Source organism: Psammomys obesus, unplaced genomic scaffold, assembly GCF_907164565.1.
Source record: "Psammomys obesus unplaced genomic scaffold, mPsaObe1.curated_primary_1811, whole genome shotgun sequence".
Taxonomy (NCBI): Eukaryota; Metazoa; Chordata; class Mammalia; order Rodentia; family Muridae; genus Psammomys; species Psammomys obesus.
This window is the reverse complement of record NW_026596079.1, coordinates 38,110,734-38,130,475: the sequence shown is the minus strand read 5'-3', so window position 1 is coordinate 38,130,475 and position 19,742 is coordinate 38,110,734. Positions and strand designations below refer to the sequence as shown.

General features: G+C 36.7%; 1 protein-coding gene across 24 annotated transcripts in view; it reads left to right on the top strand.

The window, feature by feature from the left end:
• The window catches only part of Rims2 (regulating synaptic membrane exocytosis 2), a 483,148-nt gene that overhangs the window by 369,235 nt on the left and 94,171 nt on the right, over positions 1 to 19,742 (top strand). For 9 of the 24 annotated variants that reach the window (XM_055626244.1, XM_055626246.1, XM_055626245.1 and 6 more), the window contains one exon: positions 9,909 to 10,081. The exons of 14 other annotated variants lie outside the window; for them this stretch is intronic. In XM_055626244.1, coding sequence (XP_055482219.1) covers positions 9,909 to 10,081 — 173 coding nt within the window. Of the gene's footprint in view, positions 1 to 9,908; positions 10,082 to 11,070; positions 11,109 to 19,742 lie in introns of those variants that run through there. One more of the 24 variants, XM_055626266.1, reaches the window with a different exon arrangement.

The window sequence follows — 19,742 nt, the reverse complement described above, 5'->3', positions numbered from 1 at the left end:
TGTCCTAGTTAAAATTTCTATTGCTATGATAAGCACCATGACCAGACATCATTTGGAGGGGAAAGGGTTTATTTCATCTTAATGACTCTAAGGTCACAGTCCATCACTGAGGAAAGTGCAAGTAGGAACCTGGAGACAGAACTGATTCAAAGGCTGTGGAGAGTGCTTCTTATTGGCTTGTTCAGCCCACTTTTTTATGGTACCCAGAACCACTACTGGAGGGCTTACCCCACCTACAGGGAGCTGGACCCTCCTGTTACAGGCATCAACAAAGTGCACTACAGCTTTAGTCACAGTTCAGTTGAGTGGGGGCATGTTCCTCACTGAGTTTCCCTTTTCTCAAATGACTCTAACTTGTGTGATATTGACAAAAACTTAGCCGACACGATTGGTCAGGTTTGCATTCAACTTTTATTCCAGCAAGAACAAAAAATGTGACAATTTTTTTTTATCCTTTTTTAATATAACGCAAAGTACAAACAGGGTAAGAATTACTACTTACTGAAGTATTCCTTCTGTTCCATTCTGGAGGAGGCCTTCCAGTCACAAAATTGTTACTGCACCAGCAGGCTAATATTAATTTCAGCCAGAGAAGAAGATAATTTCAACAGACATCGCACGAGGGGTGTAACGGCTTTTTCCTAGCCCCATCCTCTAGATTTCTGCTCATGTAAGTGGTCACCCTAGTCTAAGTCTCACCCTAGCTGTAAGGAATCCTAGAAAACGAAGTTTTGGGGGTTGTTGTTGTCATTAGACTACCAGAATAAGGCTGGGTTGCTTTAGTAAAGATAGGAGGAGGAGAAAGAGGAGGAGGAAGCATGTGGAGTGGGCATTTAGCAGTAATGACCACAAGTAAATACCCATTAAGTACTCACCAGTACCCAAAACCAAGAACCTATACACTAATTCCGGGGGAGAGGGGGGTGTGTGGCTAAATACTGATGTGATATTATTGTTTTTTTTTATTTATTCACTTTAAATTTAAATTAAATTTATTCACTTTAAATTTAAATTAAGTTCACTCAGCTGTAGCCCCCTCCTTCATCCCCTCCCAATCCTACCCTCCCTTGCTCTTTTACTCCCATGCTTCTCTCCCAAGCCACTGATAAGAGAGATCCTCCTCCCCTTCCCTCTGACCCTAGCCTATCAGGTCTCATCAGGACTGGCTGCATTGTCTTCCTCTGTGACCTGGTAAGGCTGCTCCCTCAGAGGGAGGTGATCAAAGAGCCAGCCACTGAGTTCATGTCAGAGACAGCCCCTGTTCCCCTTACTAGGGTACCCACTTGGATACTGAGCTGCCAAGAGCTACATCTGTGCATAGGTTTTAGGTTATCTTCATGCATGGTCTTTGGTTGGAGTGTCAGTCTCAGAAAATACCCCTGGGCCAAGTAGCTAATATTTCTTGATGATTAAAGTGGAGAATATTGGAGAAGTCAAAGGTAATCAATCCACAACCTACCTTTTTTGAAATATAATTGGATTTTGTGCCTGTTAGCTAGCACAAAGAATGTAAGAGATATAGAAAAGGCTATTTTCAATAAAAAGAGAATTAATTTAACTTTGGCCATATTGAATATACATGAAAAACCACAAGTGGGAGATATCCTATTAATATGCACAAATGTGATTCAAAATTTTGGGATAGTGGTCAGGATAGAAGATAAAAGATCTGTTAGGCATTATGTGGTCATTAACCCATAAATAATGAACCAGAACATCCATGGGGTTACATATATATAATGAACAGAAGAGGGCTTAGATGGGAACTTTGGAAAAGTGCATCAAATAATGATAAGGAAAGTGAAGCCAAGTAAAGTATATTGAGAAGAGCAGTCTAGTAAATGACATTATCTGTGAAATCATTCTAACCATGTTTTAGGAAGAGAAGGAAAAGAAGAAAACTAAAAGAAACCGACTTGTAAACAGGTATCTTATTGTAGAGCAGTTTTCCTTAGTGGGGAGATAGAATGGGTTGGATTATTATTGCTTCTAAAGAATAGAATGGTAAATTCCTTTATTAATGCAAAGCGGGAGCTCTGCCGCAAGCTTAGGTCTCTAAGCCTTTTTAGAAACTGGCTTAGGTCCTACTTCAGGAAATTTGGGGAAAATTATGGAAATAAGTAAAGGGTATTCTGCAACTGTGCATGAGCCGACTGTGAATAGAATACAGAGTCCCCACAGAGCCCAGCCTTTAAGAAAGCCAGAATTACCTACTGGCAACAATTCTTCCTTCACAAGTCCTGCAGGAAAAATAATTGACTCAGTTATTTTTCTTCAGACCAGTTGATTGTAGCTGGGTTCTTGAATAGGTGCTGGGCTGCGTGCTATCTTTTGGATTATGGTTTTACCTCATGCTGCTGTTAATAGGTGTGTTCCATGGATGGATACATTGTAGCTGTTTTACTGACCTTTACTTGTCTCCTGGCCTCTTGGTAAATCCCTCAAATAGAGCTCATATTTCTAATCTCTATCCTTACTGGTGTGCCCAACTATACATACAGTGACCTCATGATGAATTAAATAGGCCACACTTTCTATTGTTTTGTTTCATTTTATTTTGTTTTGATAGACTAAGGATTGAACCCAGAGCTTCATGCATGCTAAACAAGTGTTCTACCACTGATGTATACCATAGGCCCATGGTAGAAACTCTAATACTACAATTATCAACAAACTCTTCAAATTAAAAATTTTCCCTCAGAATGCTGGTTGGTAAACATCTACCAGAACATCCCTACCTATACTCCACAGGGAACAGAAAAACAAAGTGATTCCAGAGCTGTTATAACAGTATCTTATGCTCTGATATGATACTTTATAATAAGGAGAATACTCTAACTTATTGTAAACATCAATTTAATTATTCTGTTCATATACATTTATTATTTGTTGATTTTCTACTACTTGCTAGGCAAGAATCTAGATTACAGGAGACTAAAATAAATAAAAGTTTTCCTTTAGGAGATTATAATCTATAAGTATAGATTATAAAGATAAGGAAAATGGAGAGGGAGAAATGATAACAGACCAAGCAGAGAGAAACATGAAATCAAATGATAAAACTATTCAGGATCACTGAGAGTAATGTTTGTTTCTCTTTGAATACTTTGCAAGATATTACATAGCCACTGTGCCTTGGAAGGTGACTGCTTTTACCTCATGGAGAGGGTCTGGGACATAGTTTGTGTCACCTCACACAATTTTCTTCTGGCTCCAGATATGGCAAAGGCAGCCTCATAATGGCTGGAAAGAGTCATTGAAACAGTTTGCATATACTATTTAAACACTGCCTTCTGTGGGTATGCAGACCTAACTAGTGTTGTTACTACACTGAAGACAATCGGTAAGAACGTTCAGTATGTCAGACCCCTTGATTCTTTTCCAAACTGAAGGCTTTCTCTCACTTCAGAGTCCTTCCTTTGAACTTGTAAGCATGGGTAATCTTTCAAGAGGAGTTCATTTGTAGAATATTGTTTATAAGGCTAACGCTTAAATTTAAGTCCAGTGTCTATGGCTTTTCTCTGCTATTCTCTCTCATGTACAGATCATACAATATTCTTATCAGGAGTCATACCTAAACAAAATTATCTCAGACACTTAGGTTGGTTTTTGTATGTACACTGAAATGTTGAGGTTAAACACTGTAAAAGCTTTAAGTACTTATTGGGGGAGGAAAAAATCTTGTGAGAGATAATTATGGAATTTTCAAAGGACAGCAGATACTGCTTTTTGAAGTATGATATAATGTAAAAGCATAGTGGCAGGAAGGATAGCATCCCTACTCACATGATTCTTTAGTTGACCACAGTAGAGGCTTTGTCTCTTTTCTTTGCCCTGCACCCAAAGTGGTCTTACCCATACATCAGAAGTCTTACCCATACGTTTCACCTCCTTCACTCTTCTAAAGGTTGTTGGTTCTAATTTTTTCCTAGTCTTTAGGTCAATACATTAGTTTTCCTTCTTGTTGTAGCTACTTTTTATTTCTGTGATAAGACACTGTGATGAAGGCAGTTAATTGGAAAAAGAGTTTATTTGCAGCTCATAGCTCAGAGGGTAAGTCCATGACCATAATGTTGAGAATAAGACAGCTGCCAGACAGGCTGGAGCAGTAGCGGAGAGCTTACCTCATGATTCACAAGCCTGAGACAGAGAGTGATGAAGGAATGGCCTGGGTCTTTAGAACCTCAAAGCCCACCCCCGGTGGGCTCCTCCAACACCGCTATACCTCCCAAGCCTTCTCACACAGTTCCACCAACTGTGGGCCAAGTTTTCTAACATGTAACCCCATGGCACCATTCTCCAGACTCCCTAAATGTGATTTAAAGTTTCTCCCAAATACTACTTGATACATACACTTACTTTGTTGTTATGAATTATGTTCTTTTTGCCCACAATCTTATAATCATTCCTTACACTAGTATTTTGCACAACAAATTACAGTATCTAATAAGATTTGTTAAATTGAAGTCAAGCAGTATTTGAGGATACTCATATAATTCTTTATCTGAGAAGTTCATGTACAAAGATTGGAGTAGCTGAAGTTGATAACAATGCTATAGAAAAAAAATAGACTTGGAAATTGCCCAAAACTTTCAAATGAGGACACTGAAGAATATTGAACTTTTATTTTAAAAGTTTAATTTTTTATCAACTATATCTTAAAATTTTAATGATTTCTGGCCTTTCAATAGAGCTTTGCAGATACACTGTTACTTTCCACTAATTTTAGATACATAGAAAGAACATTAACTTTTCCAGGCCACTTGAACATCCTGAAGATTTATGATTTCCTGTAAATTTTTGCAGTTCATGATCTGCTTGATAGTAACATATGAAATATCAAAATATTGTTGGTAAAGCCTTGTCCAAGATTTTAGTAATACCCAAGCAGGGCAGTCTTCAGCTGAGATTACGAATCTTTGGGTTTTGCTTCACTAAATAGAATAATGAGCATTCCTTGTTAATCTGTCAACTGTATCCTGTCTGACAATCATTTAAACCTTATTTGATGCATATTTGCCAAGAAAACAACAACTATTTCCTAAATAAACCAATTTACTTATTCATATTTATAGCTCATTTGGGGGTATAGTAATAATTGAATTTTTATATCATGGTTCAAGTTTTTATAATTTTTGTTTATCATGCTTTAAATTAAAAGGTACATTAAACATTTTCAATGTTAATTATAATATCAGGGAAATTGAATTATATATGTGATTATATGTTATTCTAAGTATATGTAAAATATCTTTTCTGTTAATGGACTTTTTATGTTTTATTGTTTTATTCTTTGATAGCTTCATATGTGTACACAATGAATTTAGTCATTTTCTTTTTTCCATTGTTCTTTCAAATTCTGTCCCTTTCACACTGAAATCCTTCTTTCCAGCCCCTTATTTTCATGTCTTCTTTTTTGTGTGTGGCCCATTGAGCTTAATTGGAATGGCTTGCATGAGCATGAACAACTTACCAGTAGTTACTCTATGGCAGAAAATTATACCCTCTTCCTTAAGCAACCATTAACTGGTAAGAATCCCCATGAATATGAGGAGCCTCATGCTTTGCTCCCCAATGAGTGAAACAGCTATTCTGTGCCCAGAAGACATCTTTATTGCTAAACATCTTCCTGACTCTTATATTTCCTTCCCCTCTTCTGTGAGCCTTGCAGAGGTGATATGATATCCCAGTTAGAGTCCAGACTTTACTAACACTTATTCTCAACACCAGTAATAAGTTTCTGCATTAACTTCTGCCCATTGCAAGGTTGAGAGAAGCACTGATCTTTAGCTATAAATGAGTGTTTAGAAGGCTGTTTGACAACATATTCATTTAGGGAAAAAAAAAAAAAACAAAAAACAAAAAAAACAGTAGGTTTCTTACTGAGGCGACTGATCTGCACAGCCACCAGCTCTTGCTTATAGTGTCAGGTGTGAAATTCAATCAGACAATCTAACAATCATGCCATGGTTGCATCAGAGATCATATTTCTCTGGTAGATCATTATTGTAGTTCATAGGAATCATAACTGGGTAAGACAGTTGATGACCTCTTTTCCCAGCAGCCTGTTTTCTGACACTGTGAAATACACACACACACACACACACACACACACACACACGCTAATATTCTTCATGAAATTATTGTTCTCTTTTTAAGTTTCTCATTCTGTTTATTATATATCTGTTTATGATTGAAGACACAGATGTAACCCTATGGTAAATATGCTTAGTTGCTTAGAAGTAAACAGAATGGTACAGTCTTGAGTGTAGATAATAGAGTATCACCAAATTACAGCTGTTAGTTATTTTCTGTTCTGGATACAAGCTATATTCTTTTTTTTTTTTTTTTCATTTAATGACCTTATGCCTTAGGCATTGTACTTTACCATTTGCTATTTTCTAGGAGACGATTAAGTGTCTTTTTATTTTTTCTTAGACAGTCTTGCTTTGTAGCCCAAGCTAGCCTCAGATTTCTAGCAGTCATCCTGCTCTATCTGCTAAGAGAAACAAAATTGAAGAAGATACTTCCGTGACCTTGTAGTTTGTTTCCAGATTATGTATTTATAGTTTTTGAGATAGGGTTTCTCTGGGTAGCCCTGGCTGTCCAAGAGCTCACTCGGTAGACCAGGCTGGCCTCAAACTCAGAGAGCAGCCTTCCTCTGCCTTACTATTACTAGGATTAAAGGGATGTGCCACCATCTTCCATCTCCAAATATAATATTTTTAAAATGTTGTCTTATTTGCCACTTAAACTCTATATATTTAAAATAGTTCTATATAAGGCATTGTCATGTTAATCCTTGCACAAGCCTGACAGAAAGGCTTTATTGTTATCCATGTTTATAGCAGTTGAAAGCTGAGACACTCATAGAAGCAATTGTTGCAAGAAAGTAAACATGGTAATTTATATGACTTGAATTTAGATCAGTGTTTCAGTCTCATGCAAAAAAGTTGGCATATATATACAGTATTAATTACAGTTTATTTACTTTGTATCCCAGCTATAGCCCCTTCTCTCATTCCCTCCCAATCCCACCCACCCTCCCTCATCTCCTCCCTGCCCCTCTCTAAGTCCACTGATAGGGGAGGTCCTCCTCCCATTCCATCTGACAATAGCTTATCAGGTCTCTTCATGACTGGCTGCAATGTCCTCCTGTGTAGCCTGGCAATGCTGTTCCTCCCTCGGCGGCGGTGGGGGGGGGGGTCGTCAAAGAGCCAGCCACTGAGTTCATGTCAGAGACAGTCCCTGTTCCCCTTACTAGGGAACCCACTTGGATACTGAGCTGCCATAGGCTACATCTGAGCAGGGGTTCTAGGTTACATCCATGCATGGTCCTTGGTTGGAGAATCAGTCTCAGAAAAGACCACTGTGCCCAGATATATTTGATCCTTGTGGATACTAGACCTATAAGATAAGATAAACATACTAAAATCTGTACACCTAAAGAAGATAAACAAGAAGGAGGACCCAGGATAAGATGATCAATCCTCACTTAGAATGATAAATGGGATGGACATTGGAAGTAGGAGAAAACAAGAAACAGGACAGGAGCCTCTGAAAGACTCTACCTAGCAGTGTATCAAAGCAGATGCTGAGACTCATAACCAAACCTTGGGCAGAGTGCAGGGAATCATTTGAAAGAAGGGGGAGTTAGTAAGACCTGGAAAGTTGGCTCTTAATTATTATGTTATTGCCTCTACTTCTTGCTACAATTAAGGCTTTTTGTTTTTCATTGGAATTCAAATATGATGGGCTCATGAGTAAAAGCAAGTAAGAAATATAATGCTAGGCTGCGTTTCTATCTAATTAAAAATATCTCAAAATAAATAGTAGCAGGTAACCTCTCTTTGATTATAAATTATAGAAATGAGATAGATATCATCCCCCAGGCACAGTTCAACATTTTAACATTTACTGAACAATTAAAACATTTTTTGTAATTGGAGTGTTAAAAGATACATGAGTAAAGTTAAAGATTTCAATAGGTGACTCAATTTCAGGTCAATGTATTTTAAATAAAGATAGTGAAAAATATATAGTTTATTGCAGTTATTCACACGTATTTTATTTAGACGTGCAGGTAAACACAAAACAGAAAGTCTTGAATCTACCAATTGAAATAGTATAGTAACTTAAGTAAATTGGTACTTGTAGATGAATTTATTTGAAAAAGAATCTCATGAACTAAATTTATGCCAAGTAAGTGAACTAAAACTAAACAATGTTGCTCTTAATAATAAATATCATCATTCTCTTCATATAAACATTTCCTCTGAAAAGAGGCAGCATTTTTTGAATAATTTAATTAATGATTTTTAAATAATTAAAGTTGAAAGGTAAGGTAGACTAAAAAAAAAAAGTCATTTCTCACCTAATTAATTTGTATAGATTTTTATGTTAAGGAATTTGACTTATGGTATCTTAGAAACAATCTCTTCATTTTACATTTGAAGAGTCAGTTTTTAATAAAAATGTACATAGCTGGACATATCAAGATCCAGAAGGAACAAAACAGGCCAATTGTTATGACACATGTTAAGCTGTGGCCACTTGCCCTTCAAGTTGTATCGGGCAAATTATTTCTATCTATCAAATATTTATGTTGGACCGCTATTCCTGGTGGACTTTTATTAAGGACAAGTCTTTAAACCATGAGGGATTTATATAAAATACCTATTTTTCAAAAGCTTTGTACAACCTGCCGTCACCGATAATTAGAATGATGCTCTCAAAAACTAGACTAAATAAAGGTGTTTCGGCATCAGGTGTGTAATAAGAAACAGAAGATCCACCATCAGGCATTCTCTGACTCGGTAATTCTGGCACAGCAGCGTTCATATTGGATGATTTTAGAGGAAGAACCCAGCTAGTAATGACAGTAATAATGATTCTTTTTTTTTAATTATACTAAGTATAATGTAACAAGACAAATATTGTTCCTAATGTTCAAAACAGTTATACAAGGATGGTGTGATTATTCTTGTCATCTTACACTATGAATAGTAAAGATTAAATAATCTACTGAGAGTGTTCTTTGCTTCAAATTTCCAGGAGACAAGGTCCATAGCCTTTCTTTCTTTTCCATTTCTTTTAATATTCCAGCTTGAAGACTCTTGGCAACTGATTTTTTGTTGTCAGTAATAAAATTAAATTGTGTCCATTAGTTTTAACATTAAGTGTATTTTATGAGAATAGGTCATTAACATAAAATATTTATGTTGGTTTTCAATTTACCAGAATATTTGAACACCCAAGAATCCCTTGCCTGAGTGTGCCACTTAACTATCAAATTATTTCAATTCCAGGAAGATTGAGCTATTGTAAATAATAATGATTTTTTTTCCTAATATTTCTAGGATTCATCACAATTCCAGCAACTGCTCAGAAATTAAATTTCTCTTTTCTCTTGGGTTTTCTGAAAACGCTTAGTTTTTCATTAATTAGCTTTTGTGTTGTCTCTAGGTTTTCAGTGAAAGCCAGTGGATTAAAGACAGAGTTGATGGCTGCTAGAATTGATCTTTGTAGCTACAGAGACAACTTGACCAGATTTTTTTCCTTTCAAATTTTAATCAGAAATTTAAGAATTGTGCTTCCTAATAATGTTAAGCCAAATGTTTATTTCCCACATTTTAGCTAAATGTTCTGACCTAAGACCATTGCTGTTTTGAAACTTTTAATGGCCCTCATTGGGGTATGGTGAAAATGCTGCAGTTACTTTGCTAAAAACAAAGGTTTCGCATAAATTTCTGTTTTAGGATAATTAACGCTCCCTTCTGTGTTGTACGACTGAGTGGGGTATTGCAGTGCCCTCCATGGACAATTAAGTGCTGAGATAGGAGCAGCTCATGATTGCTGTGCCTGGTAATGCTGACGGCTTCTGCGTGTTTGTCCATCTGTGCCAACAGTACCGATCAGGATGGGACCCACATAGAGGGGCAGATACTGTCTCCACTAAATCCTCGGGCAGTGATGTAAGTGATGTATCTGCGGTTTCCAGGACTAGTAGTGCTTCTCGTTTCAGCAGCACAAGCCACATGTCCGTCCAATCAGAACGGCCGAGAGGAAACAGAAAAATCAGGTAAGAACACTGGGGCAGTAAACAGCTTTGTATTTCAGAGGGTCTTTTTTCTCTGGAAAAACAAATTTTTTTAAAGTATTGATATATTATTGTAAAACCAATAGGATAATCCATATTGTTATTTTATTTTATCTTGGTCAGTTTTTGTGGAACTGATGGCAGTTCTGTGTACTAAATTACTTGAAATAATACTTTTATGCTTGTAACTTAAAAACTAAAGTGCAATTGTTAGATCATTGTTAAATTAAAATGACTAACTGAAGGTGTAAATTTAACGTTTTGATGAATATGAAAAACAATTATCTTGGAGGGTATATTTTTCCTGGTTGAATAGATTCTATTAATTCAAAAGAAAAATACTGCTTTTTTTTTAAATAGGAGGCTTTCCTGCCCTCTTGACAGTATTGTAAATACATGGAAAAAGTATTCACTCTCTCAAGACAACTTAGTATATGTTAATCTCTTAGTTCCCATTTGTCTTACTGATTTGTAGATGTAGATACTGCACTCTAATGGAGAGACTGCAGCCCTGGCCTGCTCCCCATGTCATCTTGTAACTGAAGATACAGTTTTCAAACTATCATGATTAGCTATTGCTTACCAGTGCATCTCGGGCATGCAGTGGGAAAATGGAGTCAGCATTTAAATGGTCTAAGTTTCACCCAAGTTTTGATTGTTTTCGTTGCCTTTCTGTTTCATTTTACTTACATTTTTCTTGACTTTTTTTTCTCTTTTGTGTTTCTTTGCATGCCTTCCATTTGTGTTTCATTCAAAGGCCAAAGGGAGAGGAAGAGGGAGGGGAAGGAGAGGTTAAGGAAGAAGAAAGAGTTCAGGAGGAGCAGGAGGTAAAGGAGGAAATAATTAGTGAGGATGGGAGAAGGAAGCAGATTACAGAAACATTCCATAAGGAGAAAAGCAGAGAATCAGGAGATGAGGAAAAGGCACAAGATGCTCCTGAGCAAGGGAAAGAAAAAGAGCAGTGGAGAAAAGAGGACTTTCAAAGGAGCCACTCCCAAGACGACGACAGGTAAAAACCGCTCGACTGTGGGCCCTCCCAGTAGTAACATGCTTCTGTCCTTTCCTTAAGTATCACCTCATGTTCAGAGTTCTCGTCTTCTTTTGTTTTGCCCCTGTGTGCTAGCTTCTAACATAACTGCTTGTTATGCTGGAAATTCCCATCAGAGAGATTGGCTTGCCAGTGTCCTTGATTTATACCCACTGGATCTCGGAGTCTGATTGATTTTGTTTACCAGCTTAAGTTTGATTTTAGTTTGTGTTCTTATATGAATTCACAGTATGTTTTCTCCAACTTTTCTCTAGAGATAAGTGAAAGGGGACCTTGCAAATCCTTTTACCAGTAATGGAGACTTATTTGGGAAAAAGAAGGTAACATCCTTAAGGTGTTACCTGAAGGGCCTACATTTTTTTAACACTATTATAAAAACTCATTGTGTAGCAGAGAAAAACTTTAGAAATGAGTGAAAATTGGATAAAGCTTAGTAAGTCTTTCTCTTCTTTGAATGTTTGAATGTTTTCTGGGATATTCTAGGGCAGTCTGAGATCTGAGATCTGAAATCAGTTAAAAAACAGGGCAGTGCTATCCATACTCTGGTTTTTGTTGTTTGAAACAGCATCCTACTCTTAGCCCAGGCTGGACCTGAACTTACTATGGCTAGCCGATGCTGGTCTCAAACTCATAATCCTCCTGCCTCAGCCTCATAAATTCTCAGATTTCGGGTATGATCTGATCCATTGTTCTCTGGAAGGAAGTAGTAGATACCCAGGTCACATTTGAAGACAGCCATGTTAGATCATTCTCTTCTTAAAAATGCATCCACTTAGAAAAACTGCAAGAACAGGAACATGTCACAAGAAGAAACATAAGCAGTAGAGCACAACAGTTGCTGCCTCTGTATGGAAGCCGCTGATTCTTTCCAGGCAGGGGCAGAGCACAGTTGGATCAGCAGCATGCAGTCAGACTTCCCCTTCTCAAGATGAAGGGCTTGCTTCATCTGCATCTACTTGAGAATGAAAATTACAAATTATGTCAGTTTGAAGAAGTTAAGTTTTCTAACAGAATTTGATTTTTATTTATACAAATTTTACTTGAGCAAAACCTATTTATATGTCAAATTTAAATTATTGTATCAAAACCCAATTGCATATTGAGCTTTTCCCAAAATGAAAGAGAAGACAGTTGAGACAGTTGACAATTCTATTGTGTATATTTTCTTTTTTTTTTTTTTTTCTCAGAGATATCTGTACTCTATCAGGACTTTACAGCATGCAGTAAACATAAAAACACAGGACATTTTGTGATTTGACTTTAGTAATTCCAAGTCTGTTGTTGTAACTTGATAATTACGTCAAGTGATCATGTAATTAAAACATCCTGATTTGTGGAAATTATAATCATTTCATGACTAGTTCATAGAGAAAATTTTTCTGAAAGAGACAGAGTGTTGTCTTTCTTTCAAAAGCTGAGTAAAACTTCCGTCTTGCGTGTTTTCTCTGTGCTGTACAGAAAAGACATGAGCCATTGCCGTTTGCCTGGGGCCAGACTTTTCTCACTGGCATAGCTGGCTTGGTGGATGGAAGCTCAGAAGTTTATGGCCTAAGCTCTTCACTTTTAAATACTGCTATCACCCTTTTCTTCAGAATAAAAAAGCCACTTTGTTTCATATTCATTTTATAAGGGCAAGAGAGAGAGTATATTCCTAGCAAGAAGATTATCAAGACACTGTCTATACTCAACTTAATGTAGAGTGCTTGGGAATCTGTAAATTTTAGAGGAGTAGGTTGATGTCTCTAGGCAACTTAAATTTCTTAAGATAGCAAGAAGTTCATACAGTTGTTCATAAGAAAACTTTGGTGTTATCAAGACAACATAAACTCTTAAATTTACTTTCGTTTCTTAGGATCAATCTGTCTAACTGGTTCTAGGAGTAGGAACTTAGTACACAAAGTAATGTACTTAAACCATCTATGATGGGAGTTGAAAACCAACCAATGAAGAGAATACTTTCCAAACTCAGCCACTTCATTAGCTTTGTGTTGAAACTAAACTGTATCCATTCTTCCATGTCCTATTCTGGAGATACTAGAAAAAGGTCAAAAGTTAAGGAACTTTCCATAAATCTCTATCAATAGTATATCTATAAATGCTACACAAAAATACTTTTTCTTTTCTAATGAAGATTACTCTTTCAAAAGGGGATTTTTTTGAAGAAAACAAGTTTTCATGGTTGCTTTTATAAACGAGGTTTATACTATTAAATCAATGAGGCAGGAGAGTAACTGTTATTTAAATATTCATACAGAGGTATTGCTGGTAGGATAGTAGTTTTACATCATATTTTACATTATAGTTAAAATGTGAAAACAAACTTATACCACTTTAATGGGAAAGTATTGTAGCAGACACAGTGGCTCATGCCTGCCATCCCAACACTTGAGAGGCTGAGGCACAATATTCCCACACGGTTGAGACAATTTTATTTCAGTCTGGGCTATAGAGGTAGACCCCTTTTTTCAATAAAGAGAAGGAGGAGGAGGACTGGGCAGGAAGAGGACCAGCAGCAATATTTCATGTGAAAATAACTGTGATTGGGATTCTAAAATGTGTGTTCTCATCTTCTCTTTGTCCTGTACACCTGCCCACTTCAGCTTTCTACGTGTTTTTACCTTGTCAGTGAGTCACATTATTTCTCTTAGTTTGGGTGTACACAGTAAACAGCAAACAGGAAAGTAAACATCACTTGTCACTCTGATGATGTGACTTATAATCAGGGACTCAAGAGGAAATTGGTTCCATGGTTAGCAAAGAGCATAATCAAAAACAGTTAAACATTTTTCTATCCACTGAAAGATGTTTTCAAATGTATGCATCATTATTTAATACTCAACTTACTAAGTTCATTTGTTTTATTTGCTTGTTTGCTGGGAGTGTTTTTCCATGCTAACTCATCTCGGAGGACACAGTGGACTTGCCCCTTGTATTTAGTTGCACCAATGGCTTATATTTTCTTTAGGCTTCTTGTTACCAGTGAAAACACAGCTTGTCTGTATTAATACAGGAATCTTACTCTAACACTATTTTATGCTTCTACATAACAAACTTAAAAAGAGATATAAATACTTGGCACCTCCCCTAAAGTTGGGATTCTGTATATTTAGAGTAGACCCTGGTTTGTCTGTACTGAAAAGGAATGCCCTAGAAGATGAACATGTTGTCTATCTTCTCCTTGGAGTTACTGTATTTTCTAATGAATCCTGAAATCAGCTTCATGAGTGTCTGAAAAAGAAATACAGCTGGAATTTTGACAGAGGTTGGGTTCAGTCACTTTGAAAATAATCACCATAAAAACTTAATTATTTAAAATACTATTGTTGCCATGTGTGCTGTTAGAAGTCAGCTGTGGAGTCAGTTCCACGTTCCCATCCCTACTAGGGATCAAGCCCAAGTCATTTGGCTTATAGAGCAAACACCTGTGGGCTGAGCCGTCTCCCAGCATGAGGAATTATTGTCATTTTTAAGATTAAATTTACAAACATGACATGCTGTCCCCTTTATTTTTTTTCCTTACTTTCTTGAAATTATATTGTATTTTTGGTGTAGTCATACACTTTTAAAAAAATACTCAGTATATTTTGTTTTTGGTGCTATTATAAATGAAATAGTTCTATCAACATCGTTGTTAGATTATTCATTGCTAGGATCTACAAGTACAATTGATTTTTTTTGTTTATTGATTTTATACACTGCAGTTTTCTATGACTCTATGTAAGACCGCTTGTCTTCTGTGATTAACGATGATTTAACATCCTATTTCACAGCCTTTGATTTCTTTCCCATAATAATAGAGCTGATTAGACATCACTATGACATTGCACAGAAGTGGCTCATGAAGTCCTTAAAGCAGCCACTTAGACTCACTCTTGCATTAGCTCTGAAAGCCTTTTTGAAGATTCCATCTATTGGTGATACTCATCCATTTTAGAACACAGAGAACTTTCTCTTAAAACTTTTCTTTCCAGCTAAGAGCTCTGGCTGTCTTATCTGTCACAGGAAATACAAAACTCAGTATGTAGAGTTAGAATCATTATTACCTCCCAATCTATTAAACAATCAACCCCAATAAATAGCTTGCTCTCTCTCTTTCTCTCGCTTTCTTTCTCTCTCTTGCACTCTCTCTCTCTTTCTCTTATTTTCTAAAGGTTCGGCGTCCCATACTCAAACTTGCACAAACCAGAAAGCTGTACATCACTCTTTGCTAACTTTTCTCCACTGAGGTAATTGCCTCCCTCCAATCTCCTAGTCAATAAGACCTATTGACGGAGTTGTGTCTATTTTCCTAACTCCATTTTTGCTTTCATAATTTAACCTGTTTTTCTTTCATAGACATTATTAGAAAATTCTTACCTCTTAAAAACATAAATCTAAATGTCACATTGATAGCGTGAAACAAAGGAGTCAATGTCTATGAAATGGTTAATTTGTGAAAACGTCATAAAAACTTGCCTTCACTGAATATTGAATAAGCAATATGATATAGTCACATGGTAGAACATAGTAAGTTAGGTAAAGGCTCAAAGTATTGTCTCACACTGCAAAATGTTGACGAAGCCTGCAACACTTATACCAAGCGAACCATACAAAGACAAAAGGTCATGTTATTTATTTCATTTGTATTAAATGTCCAGAAGAGAGAAATCTACTGAAATAAATATATATGGCTATTCTATCCATTAAGAAGTTTATTGACATGTACAGTGTTTGGAACTGGGTAAGTGTTCATTTCAGTGGCTGCCTTAACGTATCTGTGTGATATTTTTATTTGTGGGTTCATTACAACAAAGTGATTTTTTTTTTTAAATAAAATAGTAGCAACTGCGTTTGTAGGCAAAAGGAGAATGACTGCTAATGTCACATGGCTTTGTTCTGTGGTATTGATTTCCTGGTTTCCTTTGTGGTGTTGATTACAGAACCCTGCTAATATAAAAAATTCATACACTTTGAAAGGATGATGCTCATAATATGTTTTAAATGCTGAAGAGAAGAAATACTTTAATAAATATTGTATGTAGATGTTAAATTTTTAAACATTAATTTTATCAAGCATATTTTCTTCGTTTCTAATGTGCCTTAATGTGGTTGTAACTAGCTGATAGCGTCAGCTTTCTCAAATCAGTAAGATCACGTCTTTTGACATGTACATCAAATGTTTCTCCACTTCTCTATAAAATGCCTTTAAATGGCATAACCTGACGCTAGAAACTTTTTTTTTTTTTTTTTAGACAGCCTCTCACTATATAACCCTGGCTGGCTGCAAACTCAGATTCACCTGCCTCTGCTTTCCAAGTGCTGAGATTAAAGGTGTGTGCCACCATGCCCAGCCAAATGACTTTTAGTAGATTTCATAGGAAAGTTTCTCAGAAGAAAAGACATGATTTATTAGTAGCTTTTAACTATTAAAAATGTTGTATCTAGTTTATTAACTTGTGATTTCATGCATATCTATAATTTTCTTCAATTAAAGTCTCCCCTGCCCTTATTATTTTCTCATCCCTTTCCCACCAGATTCCTTCTTCCCAAGGTCCTGTCCTAGTTACTGAGATCAGACTTTATAGCTCTAGAACTCCGTTTATGCCATTTACGTGTGCGTGTGTGCAGGCCAGGCTGCGTCTAACGCATGTTTAACAGGGACCTTCCAGACTGCCATCTCTACAAGCTTCGCCCATTCTGTGGTTGCTATCATCTCTTTCTTTGTCACGTCTCACTTTCAGGATTTTCAGAGCTCACTTTTACATGGTGATTATGAGTCTGTGATTCCCACATAAAACATTTTAACTTGCTATTAAATTTTGTCCACCATTTATTGGAATATACTTTCTTGATGAAAAGATTTTATTCTGTACATTACATGGCAAGAACAAATAAAATCTTGTTTTGGCCCATAAAATATTGATATTTTTTTTCAGTTTAATAATGAATGAGTACTATAGGGAGATATTTTTTATATCCTTGTTAAGATAATATAGTTACCCCCTTATCCATTTATGTTTTCAAAGTCTTCGCTTAATAGATAATAATGTTTTATCATTTGGAGAGTACTTCACTGGTTAAAATCTCATTTTATAAACTATACATATAAATATATGATATGAATATCTTTGCATCTAATGTGTGATGTTCACAATATATATTTGTACACATGTATGTTTGTTACTAGCTATATGCGTCTTGAGATAGATAGATACATAGATAGATATAGTTAATTTAGAGAGTGCTAGAGCATTTGTATTTTGAGATGAAAATTCCTAAAAATTTTAGATTCTTCTATCACTGTGATAAGGGAAAGGTAGAATTTTAGGTTCAGTCTGTGTAGTCATTATAACTACAAAATACAGATCACCTGTATTTTACCGAGGCTTCTTTTGGGAAGCAATGATCCTGCGGTGCTGAAGTCCACCTTTCTGGAAGTGGCATTGTTCCTGAGTGCCGCAGTGTAGCTCCCCATGAGCGTCTGTTAAAAATGGATGAATGAATGTCTATGTTGTGCATACTTAAAAGGTGAGAATATAGCATGAATATTCTCAAACCTCTACAAAGAATGTGAAATATGATTTTAAAAGTAAAAATTTTGCATATTTTTTCCAATCATTTCAGTGGTGATAATCCTTGTAATCATAATTCTTACTTATTTTACTGCATTTACTTATTTTGCCTATTAGGAATGAGTGGGGTACAACACTGATGATGTGGAGTTGCTGGACAACTTGCAGGAGCGGGTTCTCTCTTTCCCCCATGTCTGACTTGTGAATCAAACTAAGGTCACCAGGCTTGGCAGGAGGGGACGACACCTGGTAGACTGTCTCACTCCCCTCCCTTCCTCTCTGATCGTTGATTGCATACAACTTTTAGCTTATGATTCATACTTAAAATCTTAATGCATCATTTTTTTTTCATATTATATGAAGAAAACCAAAGATTATAATTGAAAGGGCTTTTAGAAGTCATTTAGTACTCTGAAATAAAGTAGCAGTTCTGTAATATTTCTCTCAAATCAGACTCAAAAACAAGCCACTAGGAGAAACTTCTCTAAACAAATTCTCTGGCTGTGAAAAGCAGGAACCCTATGCAGCACTGTGGAGACTGACCATCCAGTCTTCTCTCCTGTGTAATCTGGGGAACTGACCGTCCAGTCTGTGTACTGTGTACTGCACTTTGGAGAGCTAGCTGACCGTTCAGTCTGTGTACTGTGTACTGTACTGTGGAGAGCTAGCTGACCGTCCAGTCTTGAACAGTTCACTCTCTACCTTGTGAGCCTTACTTTGATACTTCTAATTATTACAAGCTTTTCACAACTAAGCCATTCCTATTTGCCTATGACCTTTAAAAGGCCACTTTCCTGGCTTGCAGAAGGATCATGAGTATATTCCTCTGATCTCATGCTGTAGTGCATACACTTCAGGGAAACTCATGCCACAGATAGCTAAGAATAACTGAAGAAACTATGGACACTGTTGTTGATTTTTGTTCTTCTGTTGTTGTTGTTTTGTTTTGTTTTTGTAGTTGTTGACTGTTAAAGTCTAGTTAATATGTCTATGTATGCTTGATAGACAAAAATATAGTCATAACAGCTTGTCTAAGCTCTGCAACAGCAAAATAACCAAGTAAAGCATTTTCACAAGGTCAGTTTTCATTAACTGATACTAGAATTTCTTATGTGGGTTTTGTATGCCACTTGAAATAATACCAGTAGAGAAAATTCAAGATGCATATGCCTAGCTCTTCTTTCAAGGGCATCCATCCATTTGAGGATCCCTGGGCCTACAGCTATGTACTGTATTCCTTAAAAGCCAACTCACTATGGTGAGTAGTAGAATTTGAGAAGTACTCTCTACTAATGCATCTGGAAATTTTGTGTCTCCTGTGTTCTCCCAGCTGGACAATATTTATAACTTAAGGGTAAAATCTAGTGTGTGGCTTCCTTCCCACCTGCCTTGGGGAACTTCAGGTTTTAGTAATTACTTCCCAGAGCTTTTCCAAAGAGGAGCAGATCTGGTCCTCCTTGTAGCACCAGGAGCTAGGAATCAGAGATAGCAATCAGCACTGTGCTACTTGTCAGTTTACCTCAGCAAAGGCAAGAAACACTGACTTACAGTCATGTAAATCATTCATTATCAAACAGGAAGGCAGGAAGTGAATGCCATGGAGTTTAGCTCAAATGATAATGAGTAGTAAGTAGCTGGGAAACAGTGGAGACAGTGAGGTGTGAGCAACAGCCTCATTCAGAGGGAGACTGAGCAGCTGAGGGCAGGCTGAATCACAAACAGTTGTTTCAAGCAGCCACTGGAAGGGCCATAGCCCGTGCCCCTCAGAGTTACTGCAGCTGTTGTGGGTGCAATAGAAAATGCCGCTGCTTTCGGTCAAGTTTGTGTCTAGACACATGTAAATGTCCCCTGACTGTACAATATGTCCTTTTAAAAAGTAAGCCTCATTGCAAGACAGGCACACAGGCTCTGGTCGTGTTGCTTGTTTCTTGATGCCTGATTGCAATGCATGCCTGACATTTGTGTGTTCTCAAAAAAATTGACATTTATTTATTTACTGTGTGTGTGTGTGTGTGTGTGTGTGTGTGTGTGTGTGTGTGTGTGT